This window comes from Phaenicophaeus curvirostris, chromosome 6, assembly GCF_032191515.1.
Source record: "Phaenicophaeus curvirostris isolate KB17595 chromosome 6, BPBGC_Pcur_1.0, whole genome shotgun sequence".
In the NCBI taxonomy this organism is placed as follows: domain Eukaryota; kingdom Metazoa; phylum Chordata; class Aves; order Cuculiformes; family Cuculidae; genus Phaenicophaeus; species Phaenicophaeus curvirostris.
In genome coordinates this window covers 2906434-2924700 of record NC_091397.1, presented here as the reverse complement: position 1 = coordinate 2924700, position 18267 = coordinate 2906434, and the positions used below count along the sequence as shown (strand labels likewise).

The following is an 18267-nucleotide window of genomic DNA, read 5'->3' as shown; positions in this document are numbered from 1 at the left end:
GCAAACTTGCTCAGGGTGCACTCGATGCCTTCATCCAGGTCATTGATGAAGACATTGAACAGGGCTGGACCCAGCACTGAGCCCTGGGGAACCCCACTTGTCACTGGCCTCCAGCTGGATTTCACACCATTTCCCACCACTCTCTGGGCCCGGCCATACAACCAGTTTTCCACCCAGGAGAGTGTGCGCCTGTCCAGGCCAGAGGTGAGTTTCTCAAGCAGAACGCTGTGAGAAACTGTGTCAAAGGCTTTGCTGAAGTCCAGGAAGACCACATCCACAGCCTTTCCCTCATCCAGTAGCCAGGTCACTTTGTCATAGAAGGCGATCAGGTTAGTCTGGCAAGACCTGCCTTTTGTGAACCCGTGTTGACTGGGCCTGATCACCCGGTTCTCTTGCATGTGCTTCATGATAGCACTCAAGATCACCTGTTCCATGACTTTCCCTGGCACTGAGGTCAGACTGACAGGCCTGTAGTTTCCTGGGTCCTCCCTGCAGCCCTTCTTGTAGATGGGCACAACATCAGCCAGCCTCCAGTCCAGTGGGACTTTATCAGGGTAGTTCTCTACATAAGCTTGTATTAAGTATTACTAATACAGAAGATAAACCATTTCATAGAATCATAGAATCATAGAATAACCAGGTTGGAAGAGACCCACCGGATCATCGAGTCCAACCATTCCTATCAAACACTAAACCATGTCCCTTAGCACCACCATTTAACCATCACCCACTTTCCTTATTATCCAAAATTTTTCTAATATCTGAAAATGTCCTTGTAAGATAAGCAGAGTGTGTTTAGGTGAGGTTACATGTGACACAATCCTCACAGGGACTCTCTGTTTCAAATAAGAATTGCCACCAACTCCCATCTCTAGTTCCTATCAATATCATAGCTGGTTAGAAATTATTTAAAATTAAGCAAGAAAGATGATTCCTGATATTTCAATTCCACAACAAAATGCTGATTTTGCTAAACACACTCCACTTGGAACTGTTGGAACGAGTCCAGAGTAGAGCTACAAAGATGATCAGAGGGCTGCAGCACCTCCCATATGAGGACAGGTTGAGAGAGGTGGGATTGTTCAGCCTGGAGAAGAGAAGGCTCCAAGGAGGTCTTACAGCAAACTTCCAGTACCTGAAAGGGGCTACAAGAAAGCTGGGAAGGGACTTTTTACAAAGGCTTGTAGTGATAGGACTAGGGGCAATGGGTATAAACTGGAGAGGGGCAGATTTAGACTAGGCATAAGGAGGAATTTCTTCACAGTGAGAGTGGGGAGGCACTGGAACTGGAACAGAGAAATTGTGGCTGCCCCAGCCCTGGAGGTGTTCAAGGCCAGGTTGGATGGGGCTTGGGCAGCCTGATCCAGTGGGAGGTGTCCCTGCCCATCACAGGGGGGTTGGAACTGGATGATCTTTAAGGTCCCTTCTAACCCAAACTATTCTATGATTCAAACATCCTTTGAGAAAATCTACGTGGTTTCTGTTAGAATGCCTGGAGTGGAAATGTGTCCTGTTCTGGTGCTTTTTGGAAGGTGCAGTTGGATGGTTTCCTCACTACACCCATTCCTAAGGATAGGCTGCATCTCCCAAAGCTCAAAGGACTTTCAGCTCTGCTCAAGTCACCAGGGCTCCACGTACATGTGAGTCCCAGGCACCACAGAGGAGAAATTTAGACACGGCTGACAGGTCACAGCCAGGGAGCAGAGGCAAGAGGTGCCTCATCTGTACATCTTGCAGCTGGAAAAGCAGTTCAAGTGGATGTCGTTTCACACAGAATCCAACGAAAAGTACAAAGCAGTGTTTTTCTGATCACTCCAAACCAAGCAGTATCTGGAAACCTTTACTTTCATGAAAACTCAGTCGTGAGAATTTGAATGGTAATTCTGCTTTGTCCTTTTAACACCAGAACTCCCAGGGAACAGCTCACTTTCATTAACTCAGGTTGCCCTGAAAAGTCATTTAAATTCAATCTCTAACACATTTGGGGGCGGTATATGGTTTTTTGACTGTACATATTTTCCTATTAATCTATTTTTATCCAAAGCAGAAACACTCCTTAAGAAATAAAATGAAGATAATAGCACCTCTAAAGAAGGAGAAATAAGAGCTAAAATAAAGCATCTACAAAAACCTGCCCATTAGGAAAAATGTGAGATAGAAACAGCAAAGGAAAACCCTGGGGGAGCCTGAAGCAAAAGCAGCTCATAGAGTTAAGAGGAAACTACAGGAGCTTAGATTAGACATGGATTTGGCTACTTGTCTTCAGAACATATTTCTCCAGAGCGTCATAGGCTTTTTCATTTGGTCCATACCAACCAAACTAGCAGTGAGATGATGTTATTTTTTAAAAGTAGGTCCTGCTAACACATATTTTACTAAGAATAAGTGTAGCCTCCAAGGAAGCCAATGTTTCTTTAGCCTTCTCAAGGCTTATCTGTATGTTTGTATGTTCTTCTCACTTGCCTACATTTCCTTTTGTCTTTTCCTGCCCTTCTCATGGGCTCTCCATCTGTTATTCCAGATGTAAGTTTTCCCTCTGACTAACAGCAATGATTCAGTGAGAGTGAGAACATGCAGAATCCTTCCAAAGGGAGCTATCTAAAGGTGCATGGGCAAGCTTCCACCATCTCGCACCTTTGTTCTTCTTCCTAATTATTGTGCTTTCCAAGTTTACTTTCCACCTCCACGTTTCATAGAATCATATAGAGTCATAGAATGGTTTGGGTTGGAAAGGACCTTAAAGATCATCTAGTTCCAACCCCAGCCGTAGGCAGGGACACCTCCCACCAGACCAGGTAGCTGAAGGCACCATCCAATCTGGCCTTGGACACCTCCAAGGATGGGGCAGCCACAGCTTCCCTGGGTGACCTGTGCCAGTGCCTCACCACCCTCATTGTCAAGAACTTCTTCCTAATGTCTAATGCAGATCTTCCCCCCTCTAATTTAAAGCCATTCCCCCTCATCCTATCACTACATGCCCCTAGAAAACAACCCTCTCCAGCTTTCCTGTAGCCCATTTCAGGTACTAGAAGCTGCTCTCCAAGGAGCCTTCTCTTCTCTGAGCTGAACAACCCAACACAACCTGTCCTCATACCAGAGGTGCTCCAGCCCTCTGATAACCTTTCTAGCCCTCCTCTGGACCTATTCAACAGCTCCATATCCTTCTTATGTTGAGGATTCCAGAACTAGACACAGTACTCTAGATGAGGTCTCACAAGAGAGGAATAAAGGGGCAGAATCACCTCCCTCGACCTGCAGGCCACACTTCTTTTGATGGGACCCAGGATATGATTTGCCTTCTGGGCTGCAAGCACAAATTTCCAGCTCACGTCAAGCTTCCTGAACATTTCTCAAATTCTGTTGCTGATCTCAAACGTGATTCTCATGATAACGGTCATTGAAAATCACTTCAGGTCAAAAAAGAATAAAGTGGCATCAGCACCGGTCTGTTTATCCAGCCTCTATCCTATTTGGCTTGCAACCTTTAACCTTTCCATACAGTATCTGATTACTGTATTCATAGGGAATCACATGAACATTGCTTGGCCCAGGCCCAAGGATGGAGACCTGTATGCCGTTATTTTGGGACATCTCCAAAGCCTTCAGAAAATTCGAGTCAGTTATTCATGTTCCTCCTGTCCTCTCTGCTCTTTGATTTGGCAAAATCATAGACTTACAGAATCATTTCAGCTGAAAAAGGACCTCTAAGCTCATGGAGTCCAGCCATAAACCTAATACAGCCAAGTCCACCACTAAATCATGTCCCTAAGCACCACATTGACACATCTTCTAAATATCTCCAGGGATGGTCACTCAACCATCTCCCTAAGCAGCCTCTGCCAATGCCTGAGAACCTTTTCAGTGAAGAATTTTTTCCTAATATCTTATCTAAACCTCCCCTGGCACAAAGGTTTACTCTTAGCCAGTATTCCCTAATTTCTTTTCCATCTCATATTTCAGCATATGGTTTGTGACTTTATCCCTGCTCTAGACAGTCGAATCCAGCACATTTCTGAATCGGAGTAATCAGCTCTTGGTTTTCCTTAATTATGAGTGATGCTCTCCTTTGAGATCTGCATCTGATTCACTACATCACATTAAGGAACTGCTCAAAAATCTCTTTTTTCAGCTCAATGATCTTTATGGCATGAGTTCAACAAATGCTTACAAATGTGCTGAGAATTTAGCCTCCTCTGCATGACTGAATAAAGAGAAAGTTGTGTGGCAAGATGACCTACCCCACTCAAACAAAATGGTAACATGAGCTAACGGCTTTGCCAATGGCTTAAAAAAACAAAATTAAAGCTCTCTTCATTACTACATCATTCTGAGCTGTCTCTGGAGGACTGAGAGGAACTTCTGGTGACACAGAGAAGAGTCATTATTCAAGGCCTAATTATAACCAACGTACGTAGATTTTCCATGGCAGCTTTGGCCTGGTCAGAAAGCCCAACATGGTACAGCAAAATGCAGAAACAGATCATAAACATTTCCACTTAAGCCCTCTGACTCACAGCATCCCTTGACAATGGACCTTCATAAATAACCTGTTCCCATGGTGCTTGCTCCCAGACCTGCTGCTTTGCATGCTTTCCCCATCTTCTTTGGAGCAGGTTGCATCCATTGGGAATAATCAAATATGGATGAAGAGGGAGAAGGGGGTTTGCTTTTGTAAGACGGGAGTTGAGCAAGTGATGGTGCTTGGGGCATCCTCAAAGTAAACACCCACCCAAAGGTTAGGCTTGGTCTTCAGCTCTGAGTCCTTCAGCTCACGAGGTAATCACAGCTTTATGGAAGAGGACAAATGTCCTTCACAACACCACTCAGCACCTCCAGCGGATGGCAATGAGTGGGACAACTGCCAGTGAGTTCCACAGATCAGGTGTCACTGATGGACACGGGCACTGAGTCACTGATGGGAAAGATGGCGAGCATGAAAGAAGAGGTCCAGAAAAGGCAAACCAGAAAGCTGAGAGTCTTAAAGATGGGTATGAAACACAGACCATCCCTACGCATTTGGATTTCTGATTTGTTTTGCTGTTAGTCAAAAATATCTATTTAACCACTCAACTGGCAAGGCCTTTTACATCTGAGATTTAATTTCCATGTGCTGCCTAGGTTGCAAACCTTGCAAAAAGGAAGAGCAGCTTGAATATTTAGAGCTTCCTTTGTGAAAACTTGTATGTCACCTTTTTTTCACCGTTCTCTAGAACTTGATCTGAACACCAGCGTTGAAGCACCTTCTGAAAGCAAATCCATCACTCCCAACCACAGCAAAGAGAGGCAACTTGGACCTGGTAAAATACCTGAAACGTGCAAGGACTATGGGCTGTCTAGCAACACAAGCTGGGAAAAGACTGAAGAAATCTGGCAAACGTAAGGCTGCTGGTGGGTCATTCTGTACAGGAAAACCGAGATGGATCATACTTAGAGTTGGAGTGGGGCCCTCAAGGGATCCAAGGCAGCCTGACAAACTCAGGTTGCAGGGAGGAGTTTCCCCTACTTCTGCTTGAATGGCACGTATGTGAATTTGACTAAACCCTGTGGTGAATATAAAGGAGGGTAAGGTGGGGCTTCAGCAGTCCCTGATCCAGAGGATGGTAAAGGATCTCTTATATTGCTATAAAAACAGAATGGATGGGAGCTTTAGAGATCTGGTTCATCCCAGCTGCCTCACAACCAGCCAGTTCTGCATCATTCATACCTGAGTGATTCCCTCCTAAGTCCCCCTGGTGATGAGACTCTCTCCAGGTTATCTAGTCCACTGCTTAACTCCTTTCACAGCTGCAAGGCTTTTATTCACGTCTAACCCACATCCTTGTGCAGCAGTTTGGTGATAGAAGTTTGGTTTATGCTCCAACCCCTATTTGGAAGTGCATTGCTCGTCTCCTTGCAGGCAAACCTACCCAAGTAAGAAACATAAGCACCCACCTTTGACTGTGACAAGCACGGAGCTGTACGTCTGACCTGCCAGGTTGGAGGCCGTGCAGGTGTACAGCCCGTTGTCTATCTGTCTGCAGAAGAGGATCTTCAGCACAAAGTTCTCCTGGTCATCCTCATAGATGACGTGCCGCCGCCCTTCCAAAATGACCTCGTCGTCCTTCTTCCACACAATCTCTGGCTTCGGCTCGCCCGTCACGTAGCAGCTGAGCTTGGCGTGTTTCCCCTCCGTCACGCTGCACGTGCGCGTCAACGCCCCAAAAGTTGCATTGCGGGCTCCTTTCGTAGTGAGTCCAGCCGCTCTCTCATAATCCCGGGAGAGGCTGTAGCCGATGCCAGACAACCCTTCTACTTTGGAGTAAGACTGGGTAGATGTTGAATCAAGAGCCCCTTGGGAGACGTCTATCTTCCTGATCTCCTCCCGCCTCTTTTGCAAGTGAGACAACAAGGATGCAGTCTTGCCACAGCTGGTATCAAAGTGGCTGCTGCTGCCTGGGTTGGAAGAGCCTTGCGTTTCCACCACCAGCGCAGCCGAAGCGCTGGCAGAGCCGATGGGATTCTCGGCCCGGCAGGTATAGGTGCCACTGTCCCCCAGCCGGGCGCATTGTATGGTTAAAGCATTTGACTCCCCAGCAGACTCAATCTGGAAGCGACCAGCATCAGCCCGGTTCCGCAGGTGTCTCCCATCCTTCTCCCAGTTCACCGAGAGGGGAGGGCTGCCCTGGACTTTGCATTTGAACATGGCATCTTCTCCCAAAGTTACTTTGATGGAGGAAGGTTTCTGGATGAAGTACGGGGCTGACTCCGTTACTGTGGTCTCCTCTCCAACTTTGATGCTGACAGCTGCAAAAGCTTCCCCAATGGTGTTCTTGGCCCGGCAGATGTATTGGCCGCTGTCCTCCAGGCTCAGATCATAGATTGTTAGCCTATAGAGATCGCCATCTTCTGTGGTTTTAAACTTTCCTCCAGACTGTACTGGAAGTTTATCCTTTTCCCAGCTCACAACTGGGATGGGGTTTCCAACTATCTGGCAGCTCAAGGTGGCATCTTTCCCCACAGACACCATAAATGCCTTAGGCCGAGTCAAGAACCGGGGGACTCCACTGAACGAGCTGTAATCCATCTTGGTATCCTAAAGAGAGAGAGAAAAAATAATGTCAAAAGATAGCAGATTAGATAGTGAAACCAAAGAACTGCTGCACTTCAATGTTTGTTGTCTAGAACAGTCTACTTGGGGTATGTTTTCATTGTCCTTCTCACGATGGGTGAGAGGTCTTGGAATATTTTAGGTCTGGAAGATTCCTTAGTTTTGAGCTTAATAAACTGGTGATGGAGAAGGTAGCTCACTTGGGTGTCTACAAAGACAATGGAGACTCCCTTTTTGCGAGGAGTCCCATGGAAAAGACAAGGTGTAATGGGTATAAGTTGCTCCTGGAGAGATCCCAAGAAGAAAATTTTTCGTCATGAGAACAGTTAAACATTGGAATAACCTCCCCAGAGAATGGGTGGATTCCTCTACACTGGCTCAGCTTGACAGGGTTCTGGGACATCTTGTTTAAACTATATATTATCAAAAATGTTGGACCAGATGGTACCTGAGGTCCTTTCCAGCACAGCATTCTGTGATTCTCACTTCCCCGCAGGAGTCACTGGGTAAAATATGAGTCTTTGGGCAGTTCATATAGAAAGAATATGATGGTCCCTTAGAGCTTTGGCACTAGGAAAGCAACCTGAACTAATACTGTGTAACACACAGGCTAGTTCTGTAGCTGCAGAGAAACAAAATGGACATGAAACCCTGAGAGATGTGCCTACCCATCAAGATACCACCTCCATCATGCTCATCTCCTCTTCTTTTGCACCTTTTTTTCTGTCTTATCATGGAATCATAGAATGGTTTCAGTTGGAAGGACCCTTAAAGATCATCCAGTTCCAATCCCTCTGCCATGGGCAGGATAACTCCCACCAGACCAGGCTGCTCAAAGCCCAACCTTGTTGCCCTTCTCTTTTAACTATTTCTTTTTCTCCTTGACTTTTTTTTTTTAAATAAAAAAAATGTTTCTACAACATGCTCCACCACTCCTCTTGCCCTCTCTGGTCATTATCCACCCCTAGGCCTTATTGCTTGAATCACATTCACATTGACCTTAAGGCAAACCCCATTCCAGCATGGACCAGCCTTTAGGAGGACACACAGATATTGATGATGTTTCTCTTTATCCTCAGCTTCTATTCAATGCAACCACTAAGATAGAGCTACTTTGATGGCAATGATAGCCTTTTAGTGTCTATGGCTCACACACAGCTCATCCAGATGCTGTAGGGCCAGGCACAGCTGGAGTGGGGATGGGCATTTGTGAACATCTATGGCTTGGTGCACACAGAACGTACACAGGAACACAAAGGCACATGAAGAAACCACCATGGGGAATGCACTCAGTAATCCAGATGGTGCCAGGCTGCTCTAAACAAAAAAGCCCCACGTGGCTTAGGGCTTATAGGGAAGATGTCTCATCTCCTGCTTATGCTCAGCTGCTCTCAGAGGGAGCTGTGCACCAGCCTGCATCTGTTTGATGACACAGACCAGCCAGAGGGGAAGATGCTTAGGCGATGTTCAAAACTAAACCTTAGGCAGTGTTCAGAACTAAAGATTGTGGCACTTCTGGTGCCTTTGTGTCCTGTGGAAGTCAAAAGAAATCAATAGCACTAATCTTTACAGCCATGCTCACACACAGAATCATAGAATCATAGAATAACCAGGTTGGAAGGGACCCACCGGATCATCGAGTCCAACCATTCCTATCAAAGATCAATCCTTCCCTGTGCAGCTGGAGAGCAATGTCACAGCGATCTCTGCTTTCAGGCTCTCCTTGAAGTTTACATAACAAGCAAACATCTCTTGCTTCTTCACTATTCCTTACATGGACTCCTAGGTGTCCTTTCTGTTCTGCTAGAGTGGGTCTACTCCTAATCCTCCAAGCCCTTTTCTGTGCTTTGGTTTGCATTTACTTTGATAAGTGCAGCACAGCTAAAAGCCCGACCTTCACCCCTTTACTACCAGTAACCATGGACCAGCTGACTCTCCCTTGAAGTGGGATTAGACCTAACAACAGTGCTTTGTAAGGACAGCAAGCATTACAGTTCCAAGCCTCTCTGGAAGTCCTACTCAGAAGATTTGAGTGCAACATCTCTCTCCAGTCTACTGTATCTCTTTGGCCTCATGAAGTTGTGGGTGCCCCATCCCTAGAAGTGTTCAAGGCCAGGTTGGATGGAGTCTTGAGAAGCCTCTGCCCATGTCAGGGGGGTTGGAACTGGATGATCTTTAAGGTCCCTTCCAACTCAAACCATTCTATGATTCACTGTATAGGAAGAAGACTGCATTTGGGTTTGCCTTGGATCCGTAGCCAAAATGAAGTTTGAAGATCAGCTCACCTATCCCATCTCCAATGGTAATAATGGTTATAACTAATACCATTTTGTATTTTTGTGCAAACACTTGTCTGTTATTTAGTTTTAGTGGTAGTTCACATCTTTCAATCCCCAGCAGCATAAATGGAATGAAAAATTGTAATATGTTATTAATTTTCATGCACGATTTGTCACATACTCCAGCAAGTACCTTGTCATATATACATTGTGCACATAATTATTTGTGAGACCATCCCCACCTTGGAATGAAGAAGAAATATGAAGGGAGCCAAGACCCAAGCAGAATAAATGATTTCTCCAATATCAATCCAACCCCTACTCCCTGGTGCCATCAGTGATTTGCACACAGTGTTAATGCACTGCAGCAGGAGCTGGAGGAGGATAGAAAAAACAAGGAAACCTGTGCTCAAATAGCAACTCAAGAACTGAAAGCAGGTTTTTGGCCTGCTCCTACTGATTTCTGCTGGAGGTGGGGGGAAGATTGTGAGAGCATCTGCCATTGGATGATAGAGTGGGTGGATTTGTGGCCAGCAGGGAAGCCAAACTGCTGTAGGATTAAGAAAGATATTTCTGTCGCAGTGACCGGTTATTATTTCCTTTCTGAGTTACTTACAGCATGCAGGGCCCTGGTCATTCTTCTATGCATGGCACTTTGAAGGTGAAAAAGCACAGACATGAGAGCAGTGCTGCAATTAACCCTGAGTAGAGACCATTCATAAAGCTCAGACAGGAGCTGCATAGAATCATAAAATGCTTTCATTTGGAAGGGACCCTAAGAATCTTCTAATTCCACTCCCCTTACCTCCAACCTGGCTTGAACATTTCCAGGAATGGGACATCCACAACTTCTCTGGGCAACCTGTTCCAGTGCCTCATCACCCTCATTGGAAAGAATTTCCTCCTTAGGTCTAGCCTAAATCTTCCCCCTTCCATTTCACAGCCATTCTTCCTAGTCCTATCACTACAAGCCTTCGTAAAAAATCCCTCCCCAGCTTTCTTGTAAACCCACTTCATGTACTGGAAGGATGATACAAGATCTCTTGGAGCCTTCTCTTCTCCAGGCTGAACGACTCTCTCAGCCCGTCCTTGCATGGGAGGTGTTCCAGCCCTCTGATCACCTTTGTAGCCCTCCCCTGGACCCATTCCAACAGCTCCACATCCTTCTTATATTGAGTATTCCACAACTGGATACAATACTCCAGGTGGGTTTATTTAACAAGAAAAATATTCAACAAGAAAAAGATACCACATCCCACCTCATCACATTCCATTGAATTTCTTCCCCTCCAAAGAACATATTAAACTCTTAAGATGCAGTCAAAGACTCTCCTCTTTAGATTAAATCCATTCTAAACTAATTCAGTTTTGCTTGTCTTTGCTTTCTGGTATCAAGCAAGTTTCATTATTCCACAAAAAATCTTTAGAAATTAAAGAAAATGCTTCCAAAGATCAAAAATATAATAATGAAAGAGTTATTCTCAGAAAACGCTCAGACTGTAAAGAATAATTGACTTAAATCTTAGGTATAAATGTTTTCCTGTGAGGGTGGGGAGGCCCTGGCCCAGGTTGCCCAGGGAAGTTGTGGATGCCCCAACCCTGGAGGTGTTCAAGGCCAGGTTGGATGAGGCTTTGAGCAACCTGATCTGTCCCTGCCCATAGCAGAGGGGTTGGAACTGGATGAGCTTTTAGATACCTTTCAATCCAAGCCATTCTTAAAAAAACCTCAAACTTGTAGCCATTGGTGCCAAACACCAACTCACTCTCTGCAGAGTCATCACCTTCCATGTGAGTTGCAATGAGGATACGGGACTTTCTTTCCCTTGGTCTCAAACCAAGAAATCTGTGAGTAAGTTTGCACTTTCGTCCCTCTTGCTACCTTCAACCTCTATCCTTACTTGAGTTTTAAAACGTATTTTCCATAAACATTTGCAAAGCTGCAAGGAGAAAAGCTTCATGAATTGATAGAAGACACAGATAGAAGCCTTGGGCTTGAGCCAAAGTACACTAAGGTCAGTGGAAATTTCCACTGAAGTCAATTGATTGACAATCAGGGTCTTCTGCTAATCTGAAGAAGGACCATTTCAGTGTTCAGAGAGGGATACGGGGATTCAAGTTCATCTCTGGAGAACTCAGCAGTAACATTCACTACATTAACTAAGAATTAACAATCAAAGCACAAACTCAGAGCTCACATCCCAATCTTTCCCAGCTATTTATCCTAAATTTCAGGCTACGCTGTGTCATTAAAGCACTTAGACCCATCTACAGAAGATATCACTGTATCTCATAGAATCATTAAGGTTGAAAAAGACCTGTAAGATTATCAAGTCCAACCATTCAACATAACACCACTATGCAACTAAACCATGTCACAAAGTGCCACATCTGGAACAGGCTGCCCAGGGAGGTGGTTGAGTCACCTTCCCTGGAGGGGTTTAAGGCACGGGTGGACGAGGTGCTGAGGGATATAGTTTAGTGTTTGATAGGAACGGTTGGACTCGATGATCCGGTGGGTCTCTTCCAACCTGGTTATTCTGTGATCTGCATGTTTTTTGAACACTTCCAGGGATGGTGACTCCACCACATCCCTGGGCAGCCTGTGCCAATGCTTCACCACTCTTTCAGCAAAGAAATTTTTCCTAACTTCCAATCTAAACCTTCCATGACATGACGAGGCCATTTGCTCTCATTCTATCACTTGTTACTTGGAAGAAGAGACAAACATCCATCTCACTACAACCTCCTTTCAGGTAGTTGTAGAGAGTGATGAGGTCTCCCCTCAGCGTCCTTTTTTCTACGCTAAACAGTCCCAGTTTTCTCAGCTGCCTCTCATAAGATTTGTCCTCCAGATCCTTTACCAGCTCCGTTGCACTTCCCTGGATGTGGTCCATGCATCTCATCTGATCTAGATCTCTAGTTGTTTCTGACAGATCATAAGAGTCCTAGAATCCAAGAATATCAGGTTGAAAGGGATCTCAAGGATCATCTGCTTCAAAGTTCCTTGGTAAAACCCTATCCTTTCTTGGCAAAAATGTGTGCTACAGACTCATTTCCATCTTCAAATCTGTAGCATCAAAAGAGCAAAAAATAAACAAACACAAAAGACACCCAGGATCATCAAGTCCAACCATTCCCATCAATCACTAAACCATGTCCCTCAGCGCCTCGTCCACCCGTCCCTTAAACCCCTCCAGGAAAGGTGACTCAACCCCCTCCCTGGGCAGCCTGTTCCAGTGCCCAATGACCCTTTCTGTGAAAAATTTTTTCCTAATGTCCAGCCTAAACCTCCCCTGGTGGAGCTTGAGGCCATTCCCTCTTGTCCTGTCCCCTGTCACTTGGGAGAAGAGCCCAGCTCCCTCCTCTCCACAACCTCCTTTCAGGCAGTTGTAGAGAGCAATGAGGTCTCCCCTCAGCCTCCTCTTCTCCAGGCTAAACTGCTTGGAAGCCAGCCAGTGACCTTTCAGCTAACAGTGGCGTCCCTCACACCACTTGCATGTTGTTTTCCTGGTCCCCAGGAGACAGATCCGCACCTGGAGGAGGGCTCTGCCCTGTGGGAGTGTGGTGGGTGCTCTCAAAGCCTGGCTCTTACCAGGATGAGAGCAGGAATGCTGCTCACTTCCTAAAGCTCTTGTGCATCTTCCTCCCCTGCCCTCCTGTGCTTAACACTGCTCAAACAAGCCCCAGCTGTTTGCTGGTATCTCTGAAACTCAAGAGCTCTTAAAACACATGGAAGCTGCTGAATCAGGTCCCTGTTGCTTTTGCTCAGAAGTAGCCTCATGCAGCAAATCCATCCAGGATGCTTCTTTCCAGTGGCCATAGCCTCAAGGTCCAGCCTCCTTCACCCACTGCTCCCAAACACTTGCCTGATGTTTGGAACTTGCTTCTCTCCATCAAGTTGAAGCCACTGTGTCCACAGACCTCCTCCTGCAAGGAGAAGATCCCACGTCCCATACTGTAGTCTACACTGCAACTCACTCTCTATCAGCTTTCACCACATGCCCTCACATTCAACTATTCTTATGCCTTTATGAGTGGCCAGGATGCCAGAAGAAAATCCAAAGTTCAGTGAAAACAAATCCAAAGTTCAGTGTGTTGTTTTAGATTAATTTCTAACACGGTATTAAAGAAAAACTGGGTTTATTCCTTGCTCTGCCACTTGTATAAACATGAGAAAGTCATTCAAATTCTTGTGTATGTTCAGTCTCTGTCTGAAAAAGGGGATAAAATCCTTGCCTTATGGGTGCTGAGAGCATGAAATGCTCTCACAGGCAGGATATCCTAAGGATGAAGATGCAATAAGCATCTTACAGTCAGACAGATCAAACAGTTTAGATAGGGTGCATTAAATAAACTAATTTTTATAAGTTTAAGTCTTTTATAAGAAAGATATTGAGGTCCTGGAGCATGTCCAGAGAAGAACAATGAAACTGGTGAAGGAGCTGGAAAAAAAAATCTTACAAGGAGCAGCCGAGAGAACTCGGGGTGTTTAGCCTGGAGAAGAGGAGGTTGAGGGGAGACCTCATTGCTCTCTACAACTACCTGAAAGGAGGTGGTAGAGAGGTGGGTGCTGGCCACTTCCCCCAGGTGATAGGACAAGAGGGAATGGCCTCAAGCTGTGTCAGGGGTGCAGATAACAACATTAGGAAAAATTTCTTCACTGAAAGGGTTATCAAGCACTGACACAGGCTGCCCAGGGAGGTGGTTGAGTCACCATCCCTGGAGGTGTTTAAAAGATGGGTAGATGAGGTGCTTGGGCTTATATTTAGTAGTGGACAGGAATGGTTGTAGTTGATGATCTCAAAGGTCTTTTTCCAACCTAATTATTCTATGATGCTAAGTATAAATGGGATAAAATGCATCACATCAGATTAGGCTGATAAACAGATGAGGAATAATAGGGAGAGGATAACCTTGTGGACATACAGAAAGGACAAGATGTAATATTTCTGCAGTGTAACTTGTTAATCATTTTAGTAAACAATTACACTAATTCAGATTCATTATATGTACATTCAAGCCTAAAAAATATAATAACTCTGCAAATGCCAGGGCAGCTTCCTGGGAAGTGACAGGACTGACAATAAAGCATGAATAAACGTAGTCAGTGCAGATCCCCTTTCCAATTAATCTCAGATATTTACCAGTGTCATATTTCTCCTTGTAAGCCCTCTCTGATTAATCATTTGCAGTGGAGATCACATTCCCTTGTGGATATTTCTGAGCATGCCAAAGGCAAAGCAGCAGCACTTGTAATTTTAGTTATATCTTTATTCATTCAAATTTTCACTGTTTTGTGCTTGAGGGAAAGAGGCAAAAGGGCACAGATGTCAGATAACGCAAATAAATCAGTTCACTGCCCAAGAACCAACACATGGCTATGCAGCCAGTCAAGGCTTCCTACCAAAGCTATTCACTACTTTCTGCCTCTGCCCTGCACCTTCTTCTCCACAGACAAAAGAGAGCAAATCCCTTGCAGTGGGAACAACCGCAAACTGCTCCAGTTCTTGCTGGGGTAGTTTGAGGTGCTGCTTGTCAGGAGATGGATAGTGCTGATGGAGAGTCTTCATGGTGCTGTCATCGCTCTCCTGGCCTCCTGTGATGGACAGTGCGGTGCTGGATGATGGGTTGGTTTTCTATTGCTTCATCAATATTGAGCTGCATCTAGAAAGTCTTCAACGACCTCTCAGAAGATGCAGGTCCCACACTGGGGCATATTCCCCCCTCCAACAGTCATCAGCCTGGGATGTTGCCCTCTGACATAAGAAAGAACTAGGCAGCTGGTTATGCTCTGTCCAAGCTTGTCAATTGAACAACTAGAAAGGGAACCTTGTCCATTATGACTTTGAGCAAAGAGCAGAAAACACCATGCAATCCACCTCATAAAATATTCCCAAGATGAAAGTGGCCACAAACCTGCATAACCAGAAACTTTGAGGATGCAAAAGCCAGGTGAGGACAGGCACCTAAACTTAAGAGACCACTAAAGTCCAAATACAGATCAGGGGGAGAGAGATTCTCTCCACACCACATTAAGTCCTGTCACATACCTGCTTGCTCATTTTCTAAATCCTCTTTTAGCCTTTCTTTGCCCAAGCAGGAAACTGTTGATCTGGAGTCTATTTCTTTCCTATAAAGTTCATGTTTCCTGGACTTTCTCTGCAATGCCAACTGCTAAGTCTTGCACTCCTTCCTCTCCTGATGGGAGAGGGGAGATTCAGTGAACCCCCCATCTCCAGGTCCTGAGCTTTCAAAGAAAGTCACTAAAACAGAAGGTTCAGATAAACATCAAGGCAGCACTGTTATTACTTAGTTTACATGACCTGTCTGCATGTATTGTTCTCTCTCAAAACGTCAGGAAATGGAATCTATGGGTGGGATGGGAATTTGATGGGTCATCAAATGGGAAGTGTGGCTTTCCTTTGATGTTTAAAGTTCTACTGAGGGAAAACAACAGCAACCCAGCTGCCCTATTACTTCTCACAACCTTCCAGGGAATGGACAACTTTGAAATAGCACAAGGATTCAGTGTCAGCTGCAAGCTTAGTGACATCAGCTGGGCACTGATGGATGCCTCAAGCCATTACACCAGACAGCTTGGGGGTGAAATGCACACCAGCACTCTCAGTGCTACACACCCATTACATCTCTAAATCAGGTGTAGGTAGAGATTTGCGCCAATGCACTAATCCTAGATGGCAGAATTTATCTGACGCCTGCTTCACCAGAGCAGGAACAGTATCTCCACTGAGGAGCTGGACTCAGAGCTTAGCTGGGACTACTCTAAATTCCACTTCAGTGAGGGAAAACAGATTCTGGCATGTTCAAAGGTCATTGGATGAGCAAATGGAAGAGCTTTCTGTGGTGGTTTGGAGGATCAGTCTCCCTGAGCTGTAGGAGGTGTTAGACACAGAGGACTCCATGTAGCTGCAATAAACTAAACCTGTTTCCATAAACTTCTAACTCAATTCTGTCTAAGGCTCATTTGCATTCCCTGCCACCTATTGCCTCCACAGAAAGCTAAAGTGCACAGGAGATATCAAGGGGAATTTCACAGCAGGTTAGTGGCTCAGTGAGCAGCCCTCAGCAAAAATTTGGCTAAGCTCAAGGTGAGCCTTCGTTCCTGACCTTCAGAGTTGGGCTAAATATGTATCAACTGTCCAGGAAGGGATCTGCATCACCTCATGCACCCAGTATTAATCCTTCATCAATGATATGAATATTTCCAATGACTGGTAGCAAACTAGAGAGGCTAAAAAAAGCCATTAGAAAACTCCAACAAGAAACAAGAACAAATCGCAAGGCTTGTTCACACTATCAGGTGAGGCAGTCTGATCACCTTTCAGTCACATAAGCAAGCATGCAGTTACGTTAACCAAGGGAAACTGAAGCCATTTACGTTATTTATGCAGTCAAAGAATATAAAATCATCATAGAATCATAGAAACGTTGAAGTGTGAAAAGACCTCTAAGATCATCAAGTCCAACCATCAGTCTAACACCATCGTGCCTACTAAACCCTGTCCCAAAATGCCACATCTACACTTCTTCTGAACACCTCCAGGGATGGTGACTCCACCACTGCCCTGAGCAGCCTGTGCTAATTATTCACCACTCTTTCAGTAACGATCTTTTTCCGAAAATCCAATCTAAACCCTCCCTAGCACAACATCCTTATCTTTCCTCTTTGATATAGAGACAGACCTGTTGCTTATAAAGTTCATCTCTCTTTTAATGAGCCATGTGGCCAATTAGTACTTTCCATCAACACCCCAGTAACTTCAAGAGGGCTCATACGAAGAAGTGGCTTCTTCCTAATTGGTCTTTGCTACAGCACAGGGGTTTCACTTTGAATTCTGCCCTTAATAGAGCTAGAAAACAACCCCAGAAGTTTCCCAAGGACTAAAACTACTCAGATTAGTCCCTCAAGATGCCATGGCAGTGACTTTTCCTTCTATTTTTCTGAGCCTAGAGGCACTCAGGCTGCTCTGAGAATATATAAGAAAAGGCAACGACACAGGGAGGGCTCAGGCATAAAATGATGCTCACTCCTGCTCCATGGGGGGAGAAGGCAGGACACAGCTACAGGTGCATCCCAGCATCTGCTTGGATGACAGAGGTAGACAGCTTGAGCCAGGTGAGCTTTAAAAGTTTGATGAAACAGTGCATTCACACTGATTTATTTTAATTCAGTGGCCCTACAGTTTAAAGGCTGGACTTACACATGTCTGGAGTTGGCAGCACTAGTGCCTGTTCCCCCTCTGCGTGCACACACGCGTAAGTGCATATACCTTTCCCTTGCACAAATAAAACCAGCACTGAACCAAATAATCCCAACTCTTTAATCCTTCACATTAACAGAAAAATAAACCCACTTATACTAAGCCAGAAACACTGCCTCCACTTTGAGCGCGTGTGATTTCCTACGCGAGGGAGTTGCGGGATCACACCTCCCATAGGGACGAAGAATTCCCCCAGTGACAATTAACAGCGAGGCTCCCACCTAAGCCCTTGTATTTTAACAAGTGGATGTCATTGTCATTACAGCCACTCCACCTCACTGAGCTGTAGGACTGAAAATAGCCTCAGCTGTCGAGCTCCATCTCTCGTCAGAGCCATTTGTAGAAATGCGAGGAGGGTTGGGGGTTGCAGCGTGAGCCGGTATTGACGCCGGAGAGAAGCTTAGGGGGGAAAAAAGCCCTTGCTGAAGAGAAAAACAGCACTGAGATTATGCCTTAGAAATAAAACTCTTTAAAACACTCCTTGCTGCCACCTCTCCCTGGGAATCATGTTTTTCCCAGGCCTTCCATGCACGGTCCTATCTCTAGCTTGGGGACAAAATGTATCAAGGAGAATTAATAGCTTTAAGCCTGGTTCTCCTCTCATTTCTCCTCTCCTCTA

The 18267-nt window shown here is 45.3% G+C and overlaps 2 protein-coding genes across 2 annotated transcripts in view; one reads left to right on the top strand and one right to left on the bottom strand.

Annotated features, from left to right (window-relative positions):
- Window positions 1–18267, top strand: part of C6H1orf35 (chromosome 6 C1orf35 homolog) — a 404048-nt gene that overhangs the window by 255241 nt on the left and 130540 nt on the right. The window lies entirely within an intron of this gene.
- The window catches only part of OBSCN (obscurin, cytoskeletal calmodulin and titin-interacting RhoGEF), a 202336-nt gene that overhangs the window by 183462 nt on the left and 607 nt on the right, over window positions 1–18267 (bottom strand). Inside the window, exon 2 of the mRNA XM_069859115.1 lies at window positions 5932–7072. Within this exon, the coding sequence (XP_069715216.1) occupies window positions 5932–7063 (1132 nt within the window). The 5' untranslated portion in view covers window positions 7064–7072. The remainder of the gene's footprint in view (window positions 1–5931; window positions 7073–18267) is intronic.